General features: G+C 39.7%; 1 protein-coding gene and 1 non-coding gene across 5 annotated transcripts in view; one reads left to right on the forward strand and one right to left on the reverse strand.

The window, feature by feature from the left end:
* The window catches only part of AHI1 (Abelson helper integration site 1), a 261,125-nt gene that overhangs the window by 38,609 nt on the left and 195,612 nt on the right, over positions 1–26,904 (forward strand). For all 4 annotated transcript variants that reach the window (XM_038772630.1, XM_038772621.1, XM_038772639.1 and 1 more), the window contains exons 6-14: positions 405–633; positions 1,760–1,952; positions 3,690–3,785; positions 6,892–7,077; positions 8,076–8,228; positions 15,302–15,434; positions 19,906–20,029; positions 22,814–23,043; positions 25,485–25,591. In XM_038772630.1, coding sequence (XP_038628558.1) covers positions 405–633; positions 1,760–1,952; positions 3,690–3,785; positions 6,892–7,077; positions 8,076–8,228; positions 15,302–15,434; positions 19,906–20,029; positions 22,814–23,043; positions 25,485–25,591 — 1,451 coding nt within the window. The remainder of the gene's footprint in view (positions 1–404; positions 634–1,759; positions 1,953–3,689; positions 3,786–6,891; positions 7,078–8,075; positions 8,229–15,301; positions 15,435–19,905; positions 20,030–22,813; positions 23,044–25,484; positions 25,592–26,904) is intronic.
* Positions 5,506–5,643, reverse strand: LOC119924457. Its single transcript, XR_005449170.1, has one exon. It is a non-coding gene; the product is annotated as a small nucleolar RNA SNORA7 (small nucleolar RNA).

Below are 26,904 nucleotides of genomic sequence, written 5' to 3' on the forward strand. Positions count from 1 at the left end.
TATTCACATTTGTGCATCTATGAAACTTGCATTTTAAGAATTTTGCCAATTTGGAGAAAGTTTCTTTCTTTAAAACAATATCACTGTATTTTGCCAAAAGTGTCAAGCCTGTACCTGTTGCTGAATTTTTTCTTTGTTTTCCTTTCTTTGGGTTTTTTGGCTTTATAAAGTTGAGAAACGAATGCCTCTCACGTGAACAATAGATGATTCCTTCCATGATTGGAAAGTAACAACTCATGTATTTGAACCTCAATCAGAGTCATTCTTTCTACAATTCTATAAATGTGTTTGTTATCGTGTTCTTTTTAGGGATACCAAAAATGTCATTCAATCTGCCCAAAATACATGGTCTTTCATATTCAAGTATATGTTAATAGAAACATAATTTTCTTCCATTCTTATAGTTTCAGAAGATAACACAAAGGACACAAAAACCAGTATAAATATTATACAAGAAGCGACAAGCCCAGAGGTTTCAACTCAGTCCAAGTGTGGATTTGATGATTCCCACGTTCTGGGAATCTATATTCATCGGACTGATCGACTTAGAACAAATTTTCTGATTTCTCATCCTATGGTAAAAATCCATGTGATTGATCAAAATACAGGAATGTATGTCAAGAAAGAACATAGGTAATTGAATTTTATAAATTCCAGACCCCCGGCTTTGCCGGTGTATACGTGCTTAAGAGTTCATTGTATTTAGACTGCATCTCTTCCACAATGAAGATCTTTGACTTACATGCCAGTTCTTCTTTCCCCTTCTGAAACTTAAAAATGTACTCTAAGAAGAAGTTGTTTTCTTTGGTGCTACTTTGCTTTTAAATAGCAATCAAGACCGACTTGGGAAAAGCATGGGAGTGGATTAGACTGGAAGTTCTTTGAGTAGGGATTTTTAAAGTGTGGTTTTCTTCATTTCAGAGCTTTCAGTCTCCAGGCCCTGGTAGGGGATAGAGCACAGAACCTGAACAGTTGGGTGTAAAGTTTAATGTAACTATTAACTCAGCTGGGGATTTGGGGCAAATCATTCTACCCCTTTGAGTTCCCATTTCTTTATAAAGTTGGCATAATTAACTGTTTCCCTTATGGCCTGCCAACGTGTACTCTTTCCAGAGAAGTTATGATTGTAATTATGGTATTTGTCAAGCAGTTACTATATATCAAGCACTGTACTAAGCAGTAAGATAGATAAAAGATAATCAGGTTGGAAACAGTCCCCATCCCATGTTGGGCTCTCAGTTTAAGTAGGAGGAAGTGCGGTTTAATCCACAATTTACAGGTGAGAAAACTGAGAAACAGAAAACTGAAATGACTTGCCCAAGATTCGTCAGCAGAAAAGTGGTGGAGCCGGGATTAGAACTCAGGTCCTTTGACTCTGGGGCCCGTGCCCTTTCTAGTAGGCCAATGCTGCTTCCCAAGATAGTATTTCTAGTGGTTATTGTAGATCCAATAACTCTTATTTTCAAGCTTTGAGGCTCTAGAACTAATACAGTTTTTTGCCTCACATCCTTTTGAACTTCTGTGGTTTCTGGTTGCATATTTAAAATTACTGCCATATATAGAATTTATTTTATAAATTATAAAATTTGTTTTGTAAATTTGTTGTTGCTGAATTGTACTTTCCAAGCACTTAGTACAGTGCTCTGCACACAGCAAGCGCTCAATAAATACAATTGAATGAGTGAATGAATTTTTCTTTGCTCAATCTCTAGTGGTATTATGAAGCTTTACAAACCCTGCAATGTGTTTTTTGTAACAGTAACCGGGCAGTTTCATCTTTTTATGAACAAGAGAGAGTTGAACATATTCTTCCTATTATGACCCAACCATATGATTTTAAATACTTCAAGTCAAGACTTCCAGAATGGGAAGAACAAATTGTGTTTAATGAGCGCCTTAATTATTTCCTCCAAGAATCTGAAGACAGCCCGATAGTCATCCTGTTTTTTGAGGTACAAATTCAATGTTCTTGTAGCATTTTCTTGCTGTTTTCTCAGTTTAACTGCATACTCTCATTACTAGTTGTATATACTACAAATAGTAATTTGCCATTTTTGTGGTGCAGTAGGAGTTTGAGGAGATTATACTGTAACTATATAATCTGGTTACTCTGACAGAACTAAAAAGTTTCCCACTACACAAAGGTGGACGTGGTATTCAGTCTCCTTGAGACATCTGTTCCAATCTTCTCTCCATCCCCATACAGCTGAACGGCAGTTTCAGATGCATTTGTGATTCAAATTAAGTTTAGAGGATCGACTGATTGTTTACATTTTCTGAATTATGAAAAGCATCTACAAGATGAGTACCTCAAGATGAATTTTTTTTCCAACCTTATTATTTCATTTGCAGTTTTGGGACTAGTTGTGTTTGCGTAACTTCCAGTACGATTGTTCGATTTTTAGATTATAGTAGCAGATCTCTGAAGTTTACATAGAAATTTTTACTTCAACAAGTTTACTTTGTTGCCAAATGTAGGACCTAGATATGAATATATGGTTTATTCAGATGAAAAGGAAATTATATGTGGACATTTCAGAGCAGAATATGAATCTTTTCATTCAGTCATATTTATTGAGTGCCTTCTAGGTGCAATGCACTGTACTAATCATAATGCCAGTACAGTCTGAGACCCACAGGGGCCTCTTAAACTAAGACGGTAGAGGGTTTTGGGGTAAGGACACTTGAACAAAAAAAAAAACAGAAAATGATAAAAACAAAATAGAATAAGAGAACGTGGAAAACCAAAAAGCCCACTAAATCTACAGTATATTATGATTAAAGGAGGAATTTTCAGATTTTTCACCATTCCCACAGGCCAATCCAGAGTTCAGCAGTTCCAGCCTTGTAAAAGCCCTGAAGTTTTGAAAAGTGTCAAGGAGCTGCCCCTGTCTGCCCTGATTCAGCAGCCCAGGACCAGACCCCTAAGGGAAAAGGGGTGCAGTATCTCTCCCATGATAATTGTTGCTATGAATAATTGTGGTATTTTTTGAGTGTCTACTATGTGCCAAGCCCTGTGCTAAGCGCTGGCATAGATACCAGATAATAAGGTCAGACGTAGTCGCTATCCCATATGGGGCTCACAGTCTAAGTAGGAAAGAGAACAGATATTAAATGCCCATTTTACAGATGGTGAAACTGAGGTCCAGAGAAGCTGAAGGCCTTCCCTGAGGTCACATAGCAGGCATGTGACAGAGCTGGGATTAGAACCCAGGTCCTCAGACTCCCAGGCTCATCTTGGTTGTACTTAGGACAAGCTTATGGAGAGGAGTAGCCGAGGCCGTGTGCTGTCGCTGCTCCTGCCTGCACAGAAGCCGCACAGAAACTGCACCTCGTGATGTACTCGTGATATTTAAAATGGAAGATACGTTGAATTATTTTGTAAGAAATTTTTAATGTCTGTGATTTCAGCCAATGCATTCATGTCACAAACCAGATCTACACTACAATCCAACGCAGTTGTGCACTATTTAACTCGTTTCCAGGTGACGTGTTATAATTCTAATTATAGGTCTTATGCTAATTTTGGGAGATGTGATCTGGAAAAAAATTAATTTGATACTGCTTCTGTTGTCGCTTGTGAGGCTGCTTTAAACATGTGAAAAGAGCTTTTTAAACTGTCTAAAATGTTGAAATTTTGGTCATCTAACTCATTCAGAACTAATATTTGCAAGACTTTATATTTATAGATACTTGATTTCTTAAGCATGGATGAAGCTAGAACCAACTCTGAAGTTCAAGTCCAAGAAAGTGGTTTTCGCAAAATTGCCTGGGCATTTTTGAAGGTAAAAATCTTGAAAATAAATGAAAAATAACTTTGCTACACATTTTGTCCCAAGGGTAGTAGACAAAAAAAAAAAATTCCCGAAAGAGCACGGGCTTGGGAGTCAGAGGACATGGGTTCAAATCCTGCATCTGCCACTTGTGTGCTTTGTGACCTTGGGCAAGTCACGTAACTTCTCTGTGCCTGTTACCTCATCTGTTAAATGTGGATTAAGACTTTGAGCTTTACGTGGGACAACCTGATTATCTTGTATCTACCCCAGCACTTAGAGCAGTGCTTGGTATAAAGTAAGAGCTTAACAAATACCATAATAATAATAATTATTATTATTATTAATACTGAGTAAGGTATTAAATGCTTGCTAGGTGTCAAAGAATTTGCTAAAAGCTGAGGTAGAGTTGGCATTTCTGGGGATTCTCAATCAAGCAATAGTATTTATTGAGCTCTTCCTGCATGTAGAGCACTGTACTAAGCACTTGGGAGTATATAACACTATGTAACAGGCACATTCCCGGCCTACAATGAGCTTACAGTGTAGCATCATCCATAAATCCTGTCTAAAATTGCCCCCTGGAGTCACTTTAGGAGTGCCCTGACACCTGTTGGACTTCACTGAGTCCTAAAGCCCTCCAGTTCTTCCCTTCCTGGGATGCCCAGATTTGTGGGTCCTTGCTAGTGAACCCCAAATCCCTGCATCTCTATTACTGGGACACTCCTCTGTCTTAATAGACGCCTCTGTCTGAAGGCGAGGGGGTCATTCATGGACTAGCCTTCCATCCCCTTTTCCCAGGGCTGGCTACGAGAAGTTCATGGAAAAAAACTTTCTTCTCCTGCCTTGGTTTACCAGGGTCCACATGTCTCCCTGGCACCTCTAGGTTCTCCTCCAGTTCTTCTTCAGGCAGAAAATGTGTTCAGAGATCTCAATAAGTTTTACTAGATTTCTTGCAAGTATGCTTACCCCATTTTATTTTTTTATGGCACCCGTTAAGCGCTTCCTAAGTGTCGAACACTGTTCTGAGCACTGGGCTACCCCAGTACAAATTAATTAGGTCGAACACCACCCTTGACCCGCATGGGGTTCACAGTCTGAGGGAGAACAGGTACATAATCCCCGTTTTACAGTTGAGGGAACTGAGGCACAGAGAAGTTAACTGACTTGCCCTAGATGACACAGCAGAAAAATGGTGGAACTGGAATTAGAACCCAGATCCTCTGACTGGCTGGCCCGTGCTCTTTTCACTAGACCACGCTGCTTCTACTTTCTCAAGAAAGTAGGCAATAGAGCAACAGATCTTCCATGGGTGGGTTACGGGTGGAGGATGTAGGATACGCAGGATACTCAGGCAGTGGTGATGTGATGAATTGAAAGGAAGCGTAATAAGGAGAGCAGAACAAATAATTGAAAGACATGATCTCACTGTCAAACACTACCAATCAGTGAAATTTATTGGGTACTTACTGGGTGTAGAACACTGTAGTAAGTGCTTCTCTTCTCTTGTCTTATGCCGTTGAGTTGTCTCCAACCCATAGCGACGCTATGGAAACATCTCCCCCAGAACGCCCACCTGCATCCATCTGCAATTGTTCTGGTGGCATATCCATGGAGTTTTTTTGGTAAAAATATGGAAGTGGTTTACCATTGCCTCCTTCCTTGCAGTAAACTCCAGCCTCTGCCCTCGACTCTCTCCCATGCTGCTGCTGCCCAGCACAGGGGAGTTTTGACTTGTAGCAGGTTGCCTTCCACTTGCTAGCCGCTGCCCAAGCTAGGAAAGGAATGGATATGCTTCTGTTTGACTCTCCCTCCCATAGTCAAAACTGGTAGAGTATTGGAAACTCTCCAGGTGTGACCCTGAGAGGGGGAGTAAGTGCTTAGGAGAGTACAATTTGGAAGAGTAGGTAGACACAATCTCTGCCCTCAAGGAGCATGTGTAGTCAATCTACTTTGAAGTGTTTCTGAACTGCAGGCAAAAGTTTTTCTCCCATTTCTTAGTTTCTAGAAGCAGCTTGGCCTAGTGGAAAGAGCCCAAGCCTGGAAGTCAGAGGTCCTGGGTTCTAATCTCAGCCCTGTCACTTGCCCGCTGTGTGACTGAGTCTTTGTACCTTAGTTTCCTCATCTGTAAAATGGGGATTCAGTATCTGGCCTTCCTCTGAGCCCCATGTGGGGCAGGGGCTGTGTCCAGTGTGATTAACTAGTATCTACTCCATTGCTTTGAGCAGTGCTTGACATATAGTGAGCACTTAAAAAATACCTTCTTTTTTCTTATTCTTGTTTCTGTTCAATCAATTGTATTTATTGAGCACTTTATGCAGAGCACTGTACTAAGCACTTGGGAGAGTACCATATAACAGGGTTGTTGTTGTTCTTCTTGTCCTCCACCTTGTCCTTGTCTTCCACCTCCCCCTCCTTCCCCTCCTTTCTGCTGCTCTCGCTCCTCCTCCTCCTCTTCTTCCTCCTTCTATTTCCTCTGTTTTAGGATTTTTGGGTAACTGGATGCATCTGTTTCTAAATCAGGTGACTGACTCCTCCATTTTCTAGACCCATGATTGTATGAACCCATCAAACTTTATTTAGCATGGAGATTTATCTTGCTTTATGTACTGGCAAAGAAGGAGATGAAACTACATGCATTTTAGCTTTTTAAATTATCTCTCTTAGAGTTAATTGGATCATTATTAACGGCTGCCATACTGTGTTATCTCTATTATATAGGTAGGTACAAATTGCAGAGGGAACGCTATTTGGTATCGTATTTTATAGTCATTTTCAATCTCCTATCTGTCACAATCATTCTGTGAGAAAAAGCAGAAGTGATTAAGAGAGACTATAACTTACCTAAGGCTAAACTTTGACTAGGTGGGGGCAAAGACAGAACTCCCAATTTCCTTAAGTTTGAAGACCTTTCCATAGCTCACTCAGTTACTTTTTTTCCTCTCAAATTATATAAAATCCTTAATTCTGGTCAAATTAGACTTTTTAATCAGGAAAGCATAATTTATTCAAAATGAGTTTCTGAAAATTTGCTTCAGTTCTTTTACAATGGTACTTAATTTTTTATTTGCTGATATTAATACCTTTTTCTACTCTTTATTTTTTGTTGTTTGCTTAGCTTGTGGGAGCCAATGGAGTTTTAAATATCAATGGGAAACTTCGCCTGCAACTATACACCCCACCTTCTAGGACTCGGTCACAATTAAATGTTGTGGAGGTTTTTGAATGGTGGTCAAAATGTCCTAGAAATCGTTATCCTTCAACATTGTATGTAACTATAAAGGGTTTAAAACTACCAGATCATGTAAGTTGATGAGCTTATGTAGATCAGTAAAGCTGATATTGATACAATAATTCCAGATTCTGACCTAAAAAATATAAGGGAAACATTTCTAATTTTTACTTTTTTAAATGGAAATCAATTATTTAAAATAATCTAACTGTACTTCATTTCATGAAATGGACTTGTTGCCATATAGTTCTTACCAATTTTTTCGAATGAATGTTTGATTGTTCTGTTTTTGCTCTCGTCTTCCTTATATAGGAAAGCAATAATAATAATAATAATAGTAGTTGTAGTATTTAAGTGCTTACTATGTGCCACGCACTGTATTACCAGCTGGGGTGGATACAAGCAAATCATTCATTCATTCAATCTTATTTAGCAGCGTGGCTCCGTGGAAAGACCACAGACTTGGGAGTCAGAGGTCATGGGTTCTAATCCGTACTCCGCCACTTGTCAGCTGTATGACTTTGGGCAAGTCACTTCTCTGTGCCTGTTACCTCATCTGTAAAATGGGGATGAAGACTGCGAGCCCCACGTGGGACAACCTGATCACCTTGTATCCCCCCAGCACTCAGAACACTGCTTTGCACATAGTAAGCGCTTAACAAATACCATTCAGTGCTTAGAACAGTGCCTTGCACATAGCTTAATAAATGCCATCATTATTATTGATTGCTTACTGTGTGCAGAGCACTGTACTAAGCACTTGGGAAAGCATTCATTCAATCATTTATTGAATGCTTACTCTGTGCAAAGCACTGCACTAAGTGCTTACTATGCAACATAGTTGGCAGACATATTCCCTGCCCACAGATTTTAATATAAATAAATCATTTATAATCTACAATGTAGTGTTATAGATCATGTAATTCTTAGATATATACATAAATTCTGTGCGTTGGGGGTGGGGCTAATATCAAATGCCCAAATCCAAATCCTGAAATATTTTGTACTTCCTGGAAAACAAAACAAAAGAAACTTAGACCAAATCTTTTAAAATTTTTGTACCTGTTTAGGTTGATCCTTCTTTCCGTTCAATGATGGCTCTTCAGCAGGAACAAGGGACTTCATCGTATTGTGACCTCCAGAAGGAGAGTAAGAAGGGCCTTGAATCAGATGCAGAAGATAAAAGCAAGGAATTAATAAAATGGTCAAGGTTGCCTGGGCAGGTAAGCTTCTTTTGAAAAGACCCGTGTCATTCCTTTTCATAAATATGATTGAATGAATAAATGAAGAGGAAGAAGTGCTGTCTGGTGGTTAGAACACAGGCCTGGGAGGATGCCAGAGAAGCAGCGTGGCTCAGTGGAAAGAGCATGGGCTTTGGAGTCAGAGGTCATGGGTTCAAATCTCGACTCCACCAATTGTCAGCTGTGTGACTTTGGGCAAGTCACTTAACTTCTCTGTGCCTCAGTTACCTCATCTGTAAAATGGGGATTAATACTGTGAGCCCCACGTGGGACAACCTGATCACCCTGTAACCTCCCCAGCACTTAGAACAGTCTCTATATGTTGCCAACTTGTACTTCCCAAGGGCTTAGTACAGTACTCTGCACACAGTAAGCGCTCAATAAATACGATTAATTGATTGCACATAGTAAGTGCTTAATAAATGCCATCATTATTATTATTATTATAGAAGAATTGTGGCCTAGTGGATAGAATGGGCCTGGGTTCCAGTCCTGGCTCAGCCTCTTGTCTGCTGTGTGACCTTGGGTAAATCCCTTTGCTTCTTGATGCCTCATTTCCCTCATCTGTAAAATGGGGATTAAAACTGTTAGTCCAGTGTGGGACAGGGACTGTGTCCAACCTGATTAGCTTGTATTTACCCCAGTGCTTACTACAGTGCCTGATAGTAAGCACTTAAACAAATGCCACACACAAAAATTGAGGTTTTGTCCAGTGTGGTCGTTTTGGCTGAGAAGACCCATGTGTTCCTCGCATACGTCCCGTGTTAGTTTACCTGCCTTTGCAATGGAATCCTGCTAAAGGTAAAATGTTGTAACTTGTCCCACTAATCCTGGGCCTTGCCTGACCTAGCCTGAGTGAAGTTCCAGGGCCTAGCATCTGTGTGGTCCAAGTCTGAGTGGAATCAGATCCACTGAGGGTTAGAGAATCAGTGCCCTAACCCTCCACAGACAGAGGTGCCCTACTTCTCCACAGGGTCAGTGGGAGTGATGGCCCCCATAGTACTTGTGGCCTGGGTCCCCAGACTTGTATATCCCAAGCCTCTGACATGACCACAGAGGGCTCAAAAGATCCAAAATGTTGGATTTCTGGCTTGTTCCTTCACATCCTTCATCCTTCCTAAAATTCCTGCTCTCTTTTCTGCTCTCTCTCAGAGTGAAAATTTGGCACCCCCAACCTGGGAGTACAACCCCCAGTCCTTACTCCTGTATGGCTCCGCTGTGTTATTGGAACACCTTTGTGCTTATATAGCAATTGTGGAAATTAATCCAAGCATATAGAATCTGCTTGGTCCTCATCCTCTTTTTTCACATGCTCCACCCTGCAAGGCAGTATTGTAATGAGCAATTTTTAGATTCCTTTCAGTTTCAATGTTCTAGGATCTCAATCTATCAATCGGTGGTATTTGTAGATCACTTAGTGTGTGCAGAGCACTGGGTGCAGAGCTTTAGAGAATCGAATACAACAGATTGGTAGATAAGCTCAAAGTGAGCGCACAGTCTAGAGGAAGAGACAGACAGTATAGACAAACAATTTTCTGATTGGGGCTGGGGGTAGAATTAGCATCAAGTACTTAAAGGTACAGATCCAAGTGCATAGGTGACACAGAAGGGAGAGGAAATAGGGGAAAAGAGGGATTAATTGGGGAAAGCCTTTTGGAGGGGAAGTGATTTGAATAAGGCTTTGAAGGTGGGGAGAGTGGTGGTCGGCTTATATGGAGGTGGGGGAAGCCCCAGGCCAGAGTGAGGATGTGGGAATGGGGTTGGTGGTTAGAAGAGATTGGTGTACCTCATTTTTGTGTCAAGTGTGGATCATATTTGTTGCTATGACATTATTCGGTAAGTTAAATATGTAATAAGGTCGGGTCTCTTAGCAGTAGAAATTTGATCATCATAACTGCTCTTCATATCTGGAACTAATTTTTCAGATTTTGTAGTCGTCCCATTAAACTGAATAGCGAACACTGTTACCAGTACCATTGACAAGTGTGTGTACAGTGTTTCTGGTATATACACTATCAGTAGCATAACCTTTGACAATGAAGACTATAGCTGTATTCATCACATATATGCATGTTTGTGGCAAATACATCCATAGCCTTCATTGTTGAAGATTATGCATGATGAATGTAGCTGTAGTCTTCATTGTTGAAGATTATGCTACTGATGGTGAGATCTATCTCTGTGTGTTAATACAGATATAAAGTCCCAGGCATAACCAAAATACATCTTCTGCCCTAAGAATTCTACCCTAGACTGTCAACCTGTTGTTGGGTTAGGGACCATCTCTATATGTTGCTGACTTGTACTTCCCAAGCGCTTAATACAGTGCTCTGCACACAGTACGCACTCAATAAATATGATTGAATGAATTGACCCCTGCTGCAATAATGCTTTTTTGATATTGTAGCAGTGTGGTCTAGTGGATAGAGCACAGACTGGGAGTCAGAAGAACCTGGGTTCTAATCCTGGCTCCACCACTTGTGTGCTGGGCAAGTCACTTCACTTCTTTGGAACTCAGTTGCCTCATCTGTAAAATGGGGATTAATACTGCGAGCCCCATGTGAGATATGGACTGTGTCCAACGTGACTAGCTTATATCTATCCTAGTGCTTACTCCAGTGCCTGGCACATAATAAGCGCTTACAAATACCAAAAAAAACCAACTGAAAGATAAAAAAAGAAAAACTGACTCATATGAGTCAGTTTTGAATTTGGTGAAGCAGTGAATGTTTAGAGCAACATTTAGGTTGAAGAGCGCATTCTTAATTATGGCATGGAGAAAACAGAATGTGTACCATGTTGTGTTTTGGGGTGTATCTCTGATTTTGAGCTTCTCTGTCTTTTTTTTTTTCTGGTTAGGGGAGAGCCTCCCTAAAACCACTGGTTCGTGCTTCCTCTCATTCCCAACATTTGGGAAAGAGATTGCTCGTGCCTAGGAGGAGACAGACCAAAAAGCAATTGAATTCACCCAGTATTGCCAGAATGTGTCCTTTCTTTAGATGTTTTGGGTGGAAACTTGCTAGGTTTTAGGCAACATATGTCCTACAACACAAGTCTCTGGATGTGCGATGCCACAGTGTCAGCAGAAACTGTGGCATTAAACCTAGAGAATACTACAGCATGACGAGAATTACTCCTGAATGCAGCATTTTCCAAGAATACTGCCCTGTGTTTTTGGAAAACTTCATGTAACTTAAATGTGAAGGTCTACCGTTGAACAAGCAGCGTGGCTCAGTGGAAAGAGCCCGGGCTTTGGAGACAGAGGTCATAGGTTCAAATTCCGGCTCCGCCAACTGTCAGCTGTGTGACTTTGGGCAAGTCACTGAACTTCTCTGTGCCTCAGTTACCTCATCTGTAAAATAGGGATTAAAACTGTGAGCCCCCGTGGGACAGCCTAATCAACTTGTAACCTCCCCAGCGCTTAGAACAGTGCTTTGCACATAGTAAGTGCTTAATAAATACCATTATTATTATTATTATAAGAACCAAAAATAAGAATTGCCCACTGAGCTTTCTTAGGGTAGTATTATGAATCCTCTGAAACCCTGGGGGTCCATGGGATATTAGATATTTTTTTCCACAGTGTTTCAGAAATTCATAAAAAAACGTTATCCTTCGGTCCAGTAAGTGAGTGTGAAACCCTGTACTTCGTGCTTGGAAGAGTATAATAGAAAGAAGACACAGGTACCCTTACCCTCAAGGAACTTAAAAGCTAGTAGGGAAAAAAGAAAAGCATTATTGGCAAATGGAAGAGAGCAAGAAGAAGAAATAAGGATATAAGAAGAGATAGTGTACTTTCCTCTCCTATGTAGAGGCGGGTATAGGTGGCAGGTTTGTGTAGGTGCCAAGGTTTTGGACCCTAATGTACTTTGGATTTGGACCTATTATAATACAACTTTACTTTGCATATGTTCCCTACTTATGGGGATAATTTAGAGCTGTGTTTGAATTATCACACTGGCAAAATACCACAATTCAAAAATCTAATTTCTACATGGTGGAGTCCTTGGTTTCACCAACACTGTTCTCTCCTTGGAATTGCTATTATCATTATTAGCTCTATTATTGTTATTATTATTGATGTTGTTGTGGTATTTGTTAAGCGCTTACTGTGTGTCGAGCACTATTCTGAGCCCTGGAGTAGATGCAGTGAGGTCAAGTATGGCCCATCCCACATGGAGGCTCACCATTGAAGTAGGACTTGGACAAGTCACTTAACTTCTGTGAGCCTCAGTTCCCTCATCTGTAAAAATGGGGATTAAGACTGTGAGCCCCACGTGGGACAACATGATCACATTGTATCCCCCCCCCAGCGCTTAGAACAGTGCTTTGCACATAGTAAGCGCTTAACAAATGCCATCATTATTATTATTATTAACTCTCTCAACTCACACATTCTATCACAAAATCCTATCAATTCTACCTTCACAACATCCATAGAATCTGTCCTTTCCTCTCCATCCAAACTGATGCAATCACTGATCAGTCAGTCAGCGGTATTTATCGAGTGCTAACTGTGTGCAGAGCACTGTACTAAATGGTTGGGAAAGTACATTACAATAAGTTGGTAGATACTCTCCCTGCTCACAGGGAGCACACAGTCTACAGAGGAGACTTATATAAGCACTTATCATTATTATTCTGCCTTGATTACTGCGTGATTGACCTTCCTTCTCCAGTCCGTATTTTATTCTGCTGCTTGGATCATTTTTCTGAAAAACCAGTCAGTCCACAACTCCCCACTCTTCAGAAATCTTCAGAAAGTCTTTACGATCAGCTTTAAAGCATTCAGTCAGCTCTCCCGGATCCTACCTTACATCACTGATCTCCTACTTCAACCCAACGTACTCACTGTTTCTCATTTTCATCTATCCCACCACTGAACCCTTGACCTCGTTCTCCCTCTTGCCTGGGCCCCCCACCCCCTTCTCATCCCATCACATCTCATCTCAGAGAAGCTGTGTGGCTCGGTGGAAAGAGCACAGGCTTGGGAGACAGAGATCATGGGTTCTAATCCCGGCTCCCCCACATGCCTGCTGTGTGACTTTGGGCAAGTCATTTAACTTCTCTGAGCATGTTACCTCATCTGTAAAATGGGGATTAAGACCGTGAGCCCCACATGGGACAACATGATCACCTTGTATCCACCCCAGCGCTTAGAAGAGTGCGTTGCACATAGTAAGTGCTTAACAAATGCCATCATTATTATTATTATTATCCAACAGCCCACCACTTTACCCATCTTCAAAAAACCCTAAAATCACATGACTTCTCTGAGGCCTTCCTGACTAAGACCCCATTTTCCCTACCTACCTTCCCCTTTGTGTCATCTGTGCATTTGGCTGTGTATCCTTTAAGCACTTTCTACTGATCCCATTTCCACAGCGTTTATGTACATATCCTTATACTTCATGATTTCCTGTACCTCTAAGTCATTTTTATGCTTGCCTTCCCTTGAAGACTGTAAACTCCTTGAGGGCAGGGATCACTCCCTCTCCTTCCCTTCTTTGTTGCCCTTACACTTATATTTGCTCCCTTATTCATCCCACCCTCAGCCCCACAGCACTTTATATTCCTACCTGTAATTTGTTTATCTGTATTGTTGTTATATTGTCTCCAACGTTGTTATATTGTACTCTCCCAAGAGCATGGTACAGTGCTATGTACACATGAAGTGCTTAATACATACAATTTGACTGACCGATTGGCTCATGTCTACCAATTCTATTATATTGTACTCTCCCAAGCGCTTAGTACAGTGCTCTGCACAGAGTACGTTCTCAATAAAAACCACTGATTGATTCGATTGAATGATTACTACAAGAAGATCCTTTGAGCAAATTGAATAATATTTAGATACTTCTGCAATCATTCTAAAAATAGCTTTTAACATGTGTAAAAATGACTTAGTGCTTTCCACAGATCCACTTTTAAATAACGGTGATGCATTTTTCATAATAGTGCTATGGCCGTTCCCACATGATTATCTTAAAAGTAATCCCATTTTGTTTTTTGGCTGCATGAGGTTTTGGAATAAAGTCAACGTTCTTTTTAATTAAGCACTCTTGATCTTATTTTGAAGTTCATTATCTTATGATTACTATATGATTGCATTATATCATTCTTAATATTTAAAAATGGCAATATTTTCATTTCCAAACCTCGTAGCAGTCACTGAGGTCAAATTAATGGAGTGTAAGTGGTAATAGAATCCAATTAAATTTTAAATTTGAGACTGGCTCTTCTTTAAAAGCATGCTATTGAGGGACCACTGCTTGGACTGTCAAGTGCTTATCTTCAAATGCAGTGCAAGAAGGCTGAGATTCATTCAGTCATATTTATTAAGCACTTACTGTGTGCAGAGTACTGTACTAAGCGCTTGGGAGAGTACAATATAACAATAAACCAACACATTCCCTTGTACTTATTTACTATTCTATTTATTTTATTTTGTTAATATGTTTTGTTTTGTTGTCTGTCTCCCCCTTCTAGACTGTGAGCCCGATGTTGGGTAGGGACCGTCTCTATATGTTGCCAACTTGTACTTCCCAAGCGCTTAGTACAGTGCTCTGCACACAGTAAGCGCTCAATAAATATGACTGAATTAATGAATTCCCTGCCTACGACAAACTTTCAGTCTAGAGACAAAATCAGGCGTCATCATCAGTGGCATTTATTTAGTGTTTCCCATGTGCAGAGCACTGTACTAAGCACTTGGGAGAATACAGTACAACAGAATTGGTAGCCACATTTCCTGCTCACAAAGAGTTTACAGTCTAAAGGAGGTTCTAGAATCTAAAATCTTTCATTCATAGATGCAGTATAAAGATTATACTTTATAATCTTTAAAATTATAAAATTTATAATTCTTCCACCATTTAAGGCCTGTAAGAAAATATTTCAGGAAAATGATCACAAATACCTTTTGTGCTTTTAAAATTTCATGCTAAATAGTAAAGTATTTAAAAACAGCAGTATATAATTTTAAATGGTTGTTTAAATGTCCTGGCTAAGCTGTAATTTTTCCAACTTGTATATTTTTGTTTGTTTTATAGGTTTGTCGTATCCCAAATAAGCATCATTTGTCGCTGCGGGCAGGGGAGCGAGGTTGCTTCTCTATTAATTTCTCCCAAGATGGAAGAATATTAGCAGCAGCATGTGCAGGCCGTGATGGGTACCCTATTATTTGTAAGTTGTGAATTTGTAATTTTTTAAAATTTTATAACTCTATTATTATTACTATGATCATTACTGCTCTGGTATTTGTTAAGCACTTACTGTGTGTCAAACACTGGGGTAAATTAAAGTTAATCAGGTCAAATACAGTCCCTGACCTACTTGGGCTCCCAGTTTAAGTAGCATGGCTATGCCTGGTCATCGGAGCATTTCAGGGTTTTTGTTTTCCATTTCAATATTTAGGACAGCACTAAAATTTTCCAGTTGGTACTTCTAGCGGTTTTCAAATTTAATAGTTCATAAAACTCAGTCGAAAGAGGTTTTCTGAGTCCAAAGTTCCTGTTTACCTCAGCTCATTCAGAGTCTTCATCTCAATTAGTAATTAACTTAGGTAAATTTCATCATTTTTCTGAAACACCATTCTGCTTAAGTCTTCCCCCACTCCTCAAAAACCTCAACGGTTACCCTGTCATCTCTTCATCAAACAGAAACTCCTGACCGCTGACTTGCTTGTTATATAGGTCTTAGGACACTCCACCAATCAATCACTCAGTGGTATTTATTGAGCACCCATTGTGTGCAGAGCACTGTGAAAAACATTTGGGAGATTGTAATTTAGAGTTAATAGGCACAGTCCTTCCTCTCAAGAAGCTTGTAGTCTAGGTGAGGAAGCAGACATTGAAATTTTTCAGCTTGGATGAGGTGGTTGTCGAGCGTTTATTGAGCTCTTTTGGTGCATACCCCCAAAGGTTTGACCTACCTCACCCCAGTGATTGGGGAAGTACAACCAGCCAGTGAATCAGTCAGTGTCATTTATTGCATGTTTACTGTGTGCAGAGCACTGTACTAAGCACTTGGGAGAGAGTACAGTATAATAAGAGTTGGTAGATACGTTCCCTCTCCACAGTGAGCCTAGAGCTTAGACGGGGAGACAGACATTAATATAAATAAAGAGCTTACTTATATGGTACCTAAGTGCTGTGGGAATGAGGGAGGAGTGACTATCAAATTCCCAAAAGGGTACAGAAAATAATAATAATTATTGTATTTGTTAAGTGCTTACTATGTGCCAAGCACTGTTCTAAGCGCTGGGGGAGATACAAGGTGAGCAGGTTGTCCCACAAGGGGCTCATAGTCTTCATCCCCATTTTACAGGTGAGGTAACTGAAGCCCAGAGAAGTGAAGCGACTTGCCCAAAGTCACACAGCGGAGCCGGGATTAGAACAACCTCTGACTCCCAAGCGTAGGCTCTTTTGTTCCCCTCTCAGGATTGCACCAGGAGAGTTTCCAGTACTCTGCCAGTCTTGACTATAGGAGAGAGAGTCAAGCAGAGATATACCCATTCCATTCCTAGCTTGGGCAGTGGCTGGAGTGTGGAAGACAATCACCTGCATGTTAAAACTCACTTGTGCTGGGCAGGAGCTGCATGGGAGAGATTCTAGGGCAGAGACTCAAGTTTACTGCATGGAAGAAAGCAATGGTAAACCACTTCTGTATTTTTACCAAGAAAACTCTACAGATACACTACCAGAACGATCGCAGGTGGAGACGGGGCTTTCTGGGAGAGATGTGTCGAAGAAGTCGCTATGGGTCAGAGACAATTTGACAGCATAGGACAACACAAGACAGATCCAAGTGCATAGACAGTGCAGAAGGGAGAAGGAAATGGGGAAAAGAGGGCTTAATCGGGGAATGCCTCTTGGAGGAGAGGTGGGGAATAAGGTGGGGAAAGTCGTGGTTGGGCATATATGGATGGATATAAGAGAAGCAGCGTGGCTCAGTGGAAAGAGCACGGGGTTTGGAGTCAGAGGTCACGGGTTCAAATCCCAGCTCCTCCAATTGTCAGCTGTGTGACTTTGGGCAAGTCACTTAACTTCTCTGTGCCTCAGTTACCTCATCTGTAAAATGGGGATGAAGACTGTGAGCCACCAGTGGGACAACCTGATCACCTTGTAACCTCCCCAGAGCTTAGAACAGTGCTTTGCACATAGTAAGCGCTTAATAAATGTCATTATTATTATTATATAACCTACTTTGATATATGTCTCCCCCACTAGATGGTCAGACCCTTGAGTGCAGGAATCATGTTTACTCATTCTCTTATGTTCTCCCAGATGCTTAGTACAGTTCCCTGCTTACAGGTCGTGTTAAATAAATACTTTTGATTGATATGGCATATTATCATTTGCGGATTAAGTGTTTTGGTAGAACAAGTGTTTTGCAGTGCAGAAAAATTCACAGAGGAGAGGCAACGGAACTTTATTACAATTTCTGAATTACTTAAGTTAGAATGAAACACATATTTGTGTGTGACAACTCTGAATAATGCTCTTTCTAAGTAGGTTCATAGACACTTTTGCTTCACCTTGCATTAGTCTCACTCTTAACAAACAGTGGTACTGGGCATTTGATGAAAGTATGTTTAAGACTAAATATAATTTGAAGATATGGAAACTACTGACTATTTTTCCATTCAAATTTGTGATATAACTTTGTATTTGGAAATAGGAAGGGCTATTGACACTTTCTTGGTATATGAAAATTTTCAGAAAAATGCATCTCTTTATGGCCATCCTATGGTGGTTTGCAACAACTTACTGTTCAAACATCCAATAGAAATTACTTAGCACTGTATTGAGAAGCAGTGTGTCTTAGTGGAAAGACCACAGGCTTGGGAGTCAGATGACGTGGGTTCTAATCCCGGCTTGGCCACTTGTCTGCTGTGTGACCTTGGGCAAGTCACTTCATTTCTCTGTGCCTCAGTTACCTCCTCTGTAAAATGGGGATTAAGACTGTGAGCCTCAAGTGGGACAGGGACTGTGTCCAACCTGATTACCTTGTATGTACCCCAGTGTTTAGAAAAGTGCTTAGCACTTTTAGTGCTTAATAAATACCATAATTATTAATTATTATTATTGACCATCAAAATATCTTTCCCCTGCCCTTTAGGAGACACAACCTAATGAAACAAATGGACTGCAGATAGTGTTCTCTTTTTTTTTATGGAATTTTTTAAGCACTTACTCTGTGCCAAGTGCTGGGGTAGATACAAGCTAATCGGTTTGCATTAGCTTATATCATGACCATGAGGGTCCCTGTCCCTCATGGGGCTCACAGTCTTAATCCCTATTTTACAGGTGAGGTACCTGAGGCCCAGAGGAGTGAACTGACTCGCTCGAGGTCACACAGCAGACAAGTGGAGGTGTTAGGATTAGATTCTTCTGATTCCCAGGCCCATGCTTGAGCCAGTAGACCACTCTGCATCTCTGCTTCTGTTGCATGTGTAGACTGTAAGCACCTTGTATCAATCAATCAGTGATTTTTTTATTGAGCACTTATTTTGCGCTGAGTATCGTACTAAGCACTTGGAAGAGCACAGTACAAAAGAGTTACTACACACTCTCCTCGCCCCCACTAATGAGCTTGGATAGGGCTCCTGTCTACCAATTCTGTCATATTTTAGTTTCCTATATGCTTAGTACAATAGCCAGCAGTGTGTGCTCAGTAAATACCATTGATTGATTGATTATGTTTCAGAAGTTGTACATGTTGAATTATTTTTTGTCATTTAACAATAGTGGTCTTGGAGGTATCATCTTTCATTGTTTGGTTGATTATTATAGAAGCAGCGTGGCTCAGTGGAAAGAACGCGGGCTTGGGAGTCAGAGGTCATGGGTTCAAATCCCGGCTCCACCGCTTGTCAGCTGTGTGACTTTGGGCAAGTCACTTCACTTCTCTGGGCCTCAGTTACCTCATCTGTAAAATGGGATTAAGATTGTGAGCCCCACATGGGACAACCTGATCACCTTGTATCCTCCCCAGCGCTTAGAACAGTGCTTTGCACATAGTAAGCGAGTAACAAATACCAAAATTATTATTATTATCATCGCTGTGTTGGTGAAATGATCCTCTCCCCAGATAAGGCTTCCTGGAAAGTGGGCTTGGAAGTGTCTTTGAGTGGTACTTTGAATGTGGCTAATGGTTTGGGGTCCAAGCAGTTTAATCTAATTTGATGGCTAGTAAGTGGGGACCCCAGCACAAAGGGCATCAAGGACTAAGCTAAAGAATGGACAAAGTAACCAAATGAGGTTAAACATAGATTCTACTTTCGATAGAACAAGGGCAGGGACATTTTCTGACCCAGGTTAAAGGAACTATTTTTTTCAAAATGGGTTAGTGTACTAGAGTCATTGTCTGAACCACTAGGTGGGAGTAAACTATTGCAAACTTCAATTTCTAGCATGACTAGAAGCGTTTAAATCGGGCAGATTTTATTTTATATTCTAGAGTTAACTTGTTACGTAGTATACATTTGTTGTTCACCTCTGGCAGTTGCATCACTTCCTCCCACGTTTAGAGAGTATTTTAAGTTGATTCAGTTTATTCAAATATGGCAACCCAGGAACTGAATTTAAAATCGATTTGGGAGGAGAGGAGAGAGGGTATCACATTCCTGGAAACTTACTCTTTGCTTTTTTATTAGTGTATGAAATTCCTTCTGGATGCTTCTTAAGAGAACTTTGTGGTCATCTTAATATTGTCTATGATCTTTGCTGGTCAAAAGATAATCAGCATCTCCTTTCTGCATCCTCTGATGGCACAGTCAGGTTAGTATAATGCAAAATGGTATATTTGAAAGGGAGGAAATGTGAATATATATATATATATATAAAATAAATTATGATATGTATAAATATAGAGTCACCTCAAATCATTTGAAAAAAATTATCATATCACAATATATCAGGGAAGTAGCAAACATTCTTTCAGAAGTGGGCCTTCCTCTAGAATACATTATTTGTAAATTATATGATTTAATTATAGTATGACTCACAGTCTAGAAATATACACTGACTCCTATTGCCAGTTTCTCAAGGCATTTTTGGCAGTTGAATCCTTCCCAGAAATTACTTCTGAGGTCTACAAAGTCTTCTTTTTCTTTTTCTTTTTCCTTGATTTAAATAATAATTTTATTTCCAGCGTCATTTCATTGTACAAGCTACTTGGCAAGTGAGATGAACTCTTTGCTTTTATTTTCTGTTTTATAATGGTATTTATTAAGTGCTTACTATGTGCCAAGCACTGTTCTAAGCACTGGGATAGTTACAAAGTTACGAGGTTGTCCCACATGGGGCCCACAATCTTAATCCCCATTTTACAGATGTGGTTAACTGAGGCACAGAGAAGTTAAGTGACTTGTCCAAAGTCACACAGCAGGCAAGTGGCAGAGCAGGATTCGAACCCACAACCTCTGACTCCAAAGCCCGGGCTCTTTCCACTAAGCCACGCTGTTTCCTAAAGTCCTCTAGATTATTTGGTCCCCAACTCCAAAGACATATTTTCTTTTTTTGGTTTAATTGTGTGCTCTTGAACTTTTAAAAATAAATTAAAACAAAAAGTTTGTTCTTGACGATTTAAATAAGACCGCTAGCTATGTATTCGTTCATTCAATCATATTTTTTGAGTGCTTATTGTGTGCAAAGCGTGGTACGAAGCACTTGGAAAGTACAATACAATAACAAACAGACTTAAGAATCTTACACATAGATTCTATGTCTAGACTGTGAGCCCGTTGTTGGGTAGGGACCGACTCTGTATGTTGCCAACTTGTACTTCCCAAGCGCTTAGTACAGTGCTCTGCGCACAGTAAGCGCTTAGTAAATACGATTGAATGAATGAATGAATTCCATTAATCTTCTCCTAAATTATTGGTGTTATGAATCTGCATCGTTACTGTAGGTGATGATTTTTTCAGCACATATATTAGGATCTGTCTTCCAAGCACCTTAAGGTATTATTTTATAAAATTTAGCCATTCTTCTCACAGCTTCTTTGTGTGGTAGTTAAACTATGTTATGAAACAATTATGGCAAATACCTTCTCCATTCACCCTTTCTAGTTATATTAAAGATCCATAATGGGACAGGTGATGGAGTTGGCAATAGCCATTGGAATTATCCTCTTCTGACCCAGATGGTGGAGAAGACAGAACTTTTCAGTACATACTTATTGAACCCCTGTTTTGGGGAATACAGATGATGGTTTGGTCTCCAGAATTTCCATCCTAGTGATTTGCTGCAAACTTCCAGTGATTTTAAAAATTATTAGTGACTAATTTAGCCATTACATTTGCTATATAGCTTAGTATTATTCCTCTTTTAGCAGATTTATTTTGTTTTTCACTTCTGAATTTCTCCAAATGCAAGCCTTGTTCCATTTGATAGATTGTTGACCTGCTTCATGTATGTGCTTTGTATACTTTACAGCACTCTTCTTTTCACCTATTTAAATTGGCTCAAGTCCCTAGGAGACTGAACAGTGGCAGCAGTCAGTACTTTATAGATTCCATTTTGAATAGAAGGTTTCAGTGTGAATTAAAAATAGCATATTTCATCTTTTTGTATATTTAGAAAAGTGGCTGTCTCAAGAAGCATACCCATGCTATTATCTATTCAGTGGCCCCACTGAGAATTAGAGTATGGTGGCTCACCCTAGTTTGAGAGATTTGTTAAAAGGTGTCTGTCTGTTTCCGTATTCCACATAACATCTGGGCCCAGTGAAAAATGTAATGTAGTTTGAATGTATATCAAATGCATAAGCAATCTTACTAATTTCCACTTGAAAAGATGAAACTCTTCTTTCACTTCCCTCACGCTATTAGTTTGGATTCTTAGTAGATAAAGACCATATCCTGTATTCTCTACAATTCAGTTTCTAGTATTGAGAGTACTGTTTGACAGCTGCCTTTTTTTCCCCTCCACCTCAAATTATGAAAAGTAGACAGCCTGCTGTGTGTCCTTAAACAGCATTTGCAGTGATGAGATGGTTATGTTAAGGTGGATATCCATTTTTTTCAGTAGTGACATGTCAGCAAAAGTTCTCTTTTTATATACTTTTTAGCATATTAATATTTTTCCAGGCTCTAAAATAGTAAATACATTGTTGAATACTTTGTGATAACACTACTATAGTTCATGTTCAGGTATTATAATTTTCCTCCATTATTATTTTTGTTTTCAATCAGAAGATCTACACTAGTAGATTTTTATCTAATCAGATACAGATAAAATGGCAGGGTAAAAATAAGAAAGGCTAGTTTTATAAGCACTGACATGGGCCATATTTTTTGAACCAAGATGTGTGACTTTAAATATGCTTTCTAATGTAATAACCAGAGAAAATAGCTATGTGAAATGAGGATGAGACCCCCAAATTAAAACAGTAGGTCTTCATCTGATTTCCTGGTGCACCACAACTGTTATGAGGTCTGACTTGTCATTAATTTTTGTCCAAGCCATGTGTCCTTTTTCATTTTTGTATTGATGCTAATGAAAATAGCTTAAGAAATATCAATATTGTGGGGCTCATAGGTGTTATTTCTTTATTTTCAGATTGTGGAAAGTTGAAAATCAGGGAGCATCAGCTATTAAAGTTTTCCCTCATCCTTCTTTTGTTTATACGGCTAAATTCCACCCAATTGCAGACTATCTGGTGGTGACAGGATGCTACGATTCTGTGATTAGAGTGTGGAATGTTAAAGTTAAAGAAGTTCATGGTCAGTTGCTGCAGGAGTTTGATGGGCACAAACATTTTATCAATACTCTCTGTTTTGACGCCGAAGGTAGGCTGAACATAAAATGTGAATTTTCTAAAGCCTATAGTAATGCTTCTCAACGTGGGAGAGTTCTTTTCATGTTATTGTAATTAGGCTGATAATCACATAACTTGTTAAAGGACTTTTACACATCAGAATCTCACAGGCTATCTTAACTGTGTACTTTTTTTGTGGAGTTAATGCATAGAGAGGGATTCCAGGGAAATACACCCTTAGCTGGAACATTAAGGAAGTGAATTCCCTGTTTTGGGGTTTTTTTAAGTAAGTAAAGCCTTAGATAAAATTACCTATTATCTGCCATGATGACTTAGTTCTAGTAACCACATTTGGAATCTAGTAACCACATTTGGAAATCTATGTCTTTGCTCTATTAAAGATAGTTTTCTATTGGCAAAAATGCTTCGCAACAGGAATTAAAAAGAAGCATCAGAAGAGGAAACTGTAGTCATTTCAGTCAGTCACTAGTATTTATTTACCACTGTACTGGAGAACACTGTACTGAGCACATGACAATGTATGATAGATTTAGAAGACCCTATCCCTTACTTTGAGGAATTTACAATTTGGCAGAGAGAGACACACAAAATAATTCCGCATAGGAGAAGAAATAAAATGGAAAGATGGATATGTGGGTGAATAAGGGTTTAAATAGTAGAATGTGCAAATCTGTCAATCATAGTTATTGAGTGCTTACTGGGTGCAGAGCACTGCACTAAGCATTTGGAAGAGCATAATATGACAGAGTTGGTAGAAATGTTCCCTGCCCACAAGGAGCTTTCAGTCCTAGAGGGGGAGACAGACACTGATTGACTGATTGACATTAATATAAATAAATTATGGATATGGACATCAGTGCTTTGGGGCTGAGGGTGGGAAGCAGAATAGCCTAGTGGATAAAGCACAGACCTGGGAGCCAGAAGGACCCGAGTTCTAATTCCAGCTCTTCTTCTTGTCTGCTCTGTGGCCTTGAGCAAGTCACTTTACTGCTCTGTGCCTCAGTCACCGCATCTGTAAAATGGGGATTAAGATTGTGAACCCCATGTGGGTTATGGATTGTGTCCAACCTGATTATCTTGCATCTACCCCAGCTCTTAGAACAGTGCTTGACACATAGTAAGCACTTAACAAGTACCATCATTATTATTACTGTGAATCAAGGAGACAGAAGTGGTGAAGGGCATGTCCAGAAGTGCCACCAAAGGATTGCAAATGCATAAGTACATAGTTATTCATTCATTCATTCAATCATATTTATTGAGCGCTTACTGTGTGCAGAGCACTGTACTAAGCACTTGGGACGTACAAATTGGCAACATATAGAGACGGTCCCTACCCAACAGTGGGCTCACAGTCTAGAAGGGGGAGACAGAGAACAAAACAAAACATATTAATAAAATAAAATAAATAGAATAAATATGTACAAATAAAATAAATAAATAAATAGAGTAATAAATACATACAAACATATAAATATATACAGGTGCTGTGGGGAGGGGAAGGAGGTAAGGCGGGAGGATGGAGAGGGGGAGGAGGGGGAGAGGAAGGAGGGGGCTCAGTCTGGGAAGGCCTCCTGGAGGAGGTGAGCTCTCAGTAGGGCCTTGAAGGGAAGTAGGGCCTTGAAGGGTAATTGATGGAGTACTAAGTCAGAGATTGGGGGAATATGATGTGGGAGGAGAAAAATTAATTAGGGAAGCCCTCCGGAGGAGATGGGATTTTAGGAGGACTTTGAAACTGGGGAGAGATGTCGTCTGGTGAATTTGAAGTGGGAGGGTGCTCCAGGCAGAATGGAGGGCAAGAGCAGAAGAGCAAGAAGCAGAAGAGTTGGCAGGCAGAAGAGTGGGCATCAGCAAGAGGTTGTTGGCAAGAAAGGTGAGAATGAGCTATTGTGAGTACACTCGCTGGAGAGGAATGAAGATTGCCAGTTGGCATTTAGTGGAGAAAATAGTGGAGGAGGGAGAGAGAGATGATGGTGTCAAAAAGCCAGTGGTCAGGAATTTCTCCTTGATGTGGAAAAGAATGGGTACCCATTGAAGGCTTTTGAAGAGTGGGGACACTTGCAGAATTGCATTTCAGAACAGTAATCTGGGCAGCAGATTGAAGAGTGTGGACTGGAGAGGGAGTGGTGAGATGTTGAGTGGTGAAATGTGGGGACATTTCAGGCAATGTGGTATTGAATTTTGAGGTTGAATTTTAATTATGCATTTGTGGATAGAAAGTGCATGGCCTAGGGATGAAATATAAATGAAGAATTAATGCTCAAAAATCAAGGAATAGCTGAGTGATGTAAAGTGAGAGAACACTATTGTGCTATAATGCAAATTATTGAAATCCCTTTTCTCTGCAATCCCTTTCATGTCTCTTCAGTTGTAAAGTGATGGTACACTCCCAAGTAATTAAGTCTCTTCATTAATGTTAGTATTCTTAATGAACCATGTATCATTTCACAGGACTTCACATGTTCTCGGGAGACAGCTCAGGGCTGATTATTGTATGGAATACTTTTGTCAAAGGAAGCTCTCAACAACATCCAGTTCGACATTGGAGCATAAATAAGGTATGAAGGTTTGTTTTTAATTTTAACCTTCCATTAAATTGGTCAAAAATGTGGCTACCCAACACTTTTTAAAAATTTTTCAAATGAAATAATAGTTTATGCCGTAGGTGGTTGGAAAGTGAATTCCCCTGAATGTCTTCCTAACACTTTGCAAATGGCTGATAAACTATAGTGACCCACTAGAGATTTTCTAGACTTTGCTCAGGGCTTTAGAATATGAAGAATAAATGTATTCTAATTTCTAGGCTCAATTTATAACAAAATACGTTCACTTGGAAAGCATATAATATATGCTGTTGAAAGTGTTTACTCTAACCTAATAATCCAATATTTCCCAGTCTTCCCTACCAACCATTTTTCTTGGCAGTGTTAAGGCTCAGTTCACACCACTATAGTCAGTGTTTTGTCAGCAATACTGTTGTCAATCCTGTTTTTCAAGCTTATGTAGTTATAATGGGATCTGTCATTTGATTGGGAGAATTGTTCTGGATTAAAACTTGGCAAATTGGCACAACAGAGCAAATTGTAACTTCTTTCTCTTCAACTCCTTGTTATTTGGATTTTTTTTGAGGTTTTTTTTTAAATTGGCTTGCAGCTTTTAATTGGATTTGCATAGTAGTGATTTTATTTTGTACAGTGAAATAAGATCAATCCCCACTCCTAGGTTTTAAGTTTCTTTAGTTTCTATTATAGTTGACCCACTTTGTCCCTAGGTTTAAATAGTGTAGTTAATTGCCATCTTATGTAGTACTGTGAATGAAAGGCACTAAATTAGTGAAAAGAACCTTTATCACATCTCATTCAGTTTGTTGAGTTTTTAAAAAAAACTTTCTTAAACAGCCTTATGTAGGTATTCTATTTGGAGTCATTCTGGTCTGTCAGGTTAATAATGAGTGATGTGTGGGGTTTCATACTGTAGCCTAATTACACACACATTTGAAAAAGAACTGTCTAATTACTTATATACCTGGGGGACTGGCAAAGCTCCAAAGGAGCCATTCTAGTCACTTGAGTACATATAATGCAGTGTTTATTATTGACCATGAAAGACGCGGAGTTTTTCTCTTGTCTAAAAGCAATAACAAAAAGGCAGTTGGCCTTAAGAAATTTTATTCCAGTTCTATTTTTCTTAAGGTAGTCACAAAGACACAGCCAGGAATGCTGTGACAAATCTGGTGGCTTCGTTCTTTCGGGGTCTAACGGGTCATGGCACATTATAGTGCCTACAGATGGTGGTTCTATCTATTCTTTTTCACAGTCCCTGTCAATTGGCAGAAGTAGTGAATGCTGTGGGAAGATCAGGCTCAGCTTAG

The sequence above is a fragment of the Tachyglossus aculeatus genome, chromosome 2 (genome assembly GCF_015852505.1).
Source record: "Tachyglossus aculeatus isolate mTacAcu1 chromosome 2, mTacAcu1.pri, whole genome shotgun sequence".
NCBI classification, from domain to species: domain Eukaryota; kingdom Metazoa; phylum Chordata; class Mammalia; order Monotremata; family Tachyglossidae; genus Tachyglossus; species Tachyglossus aculeatus.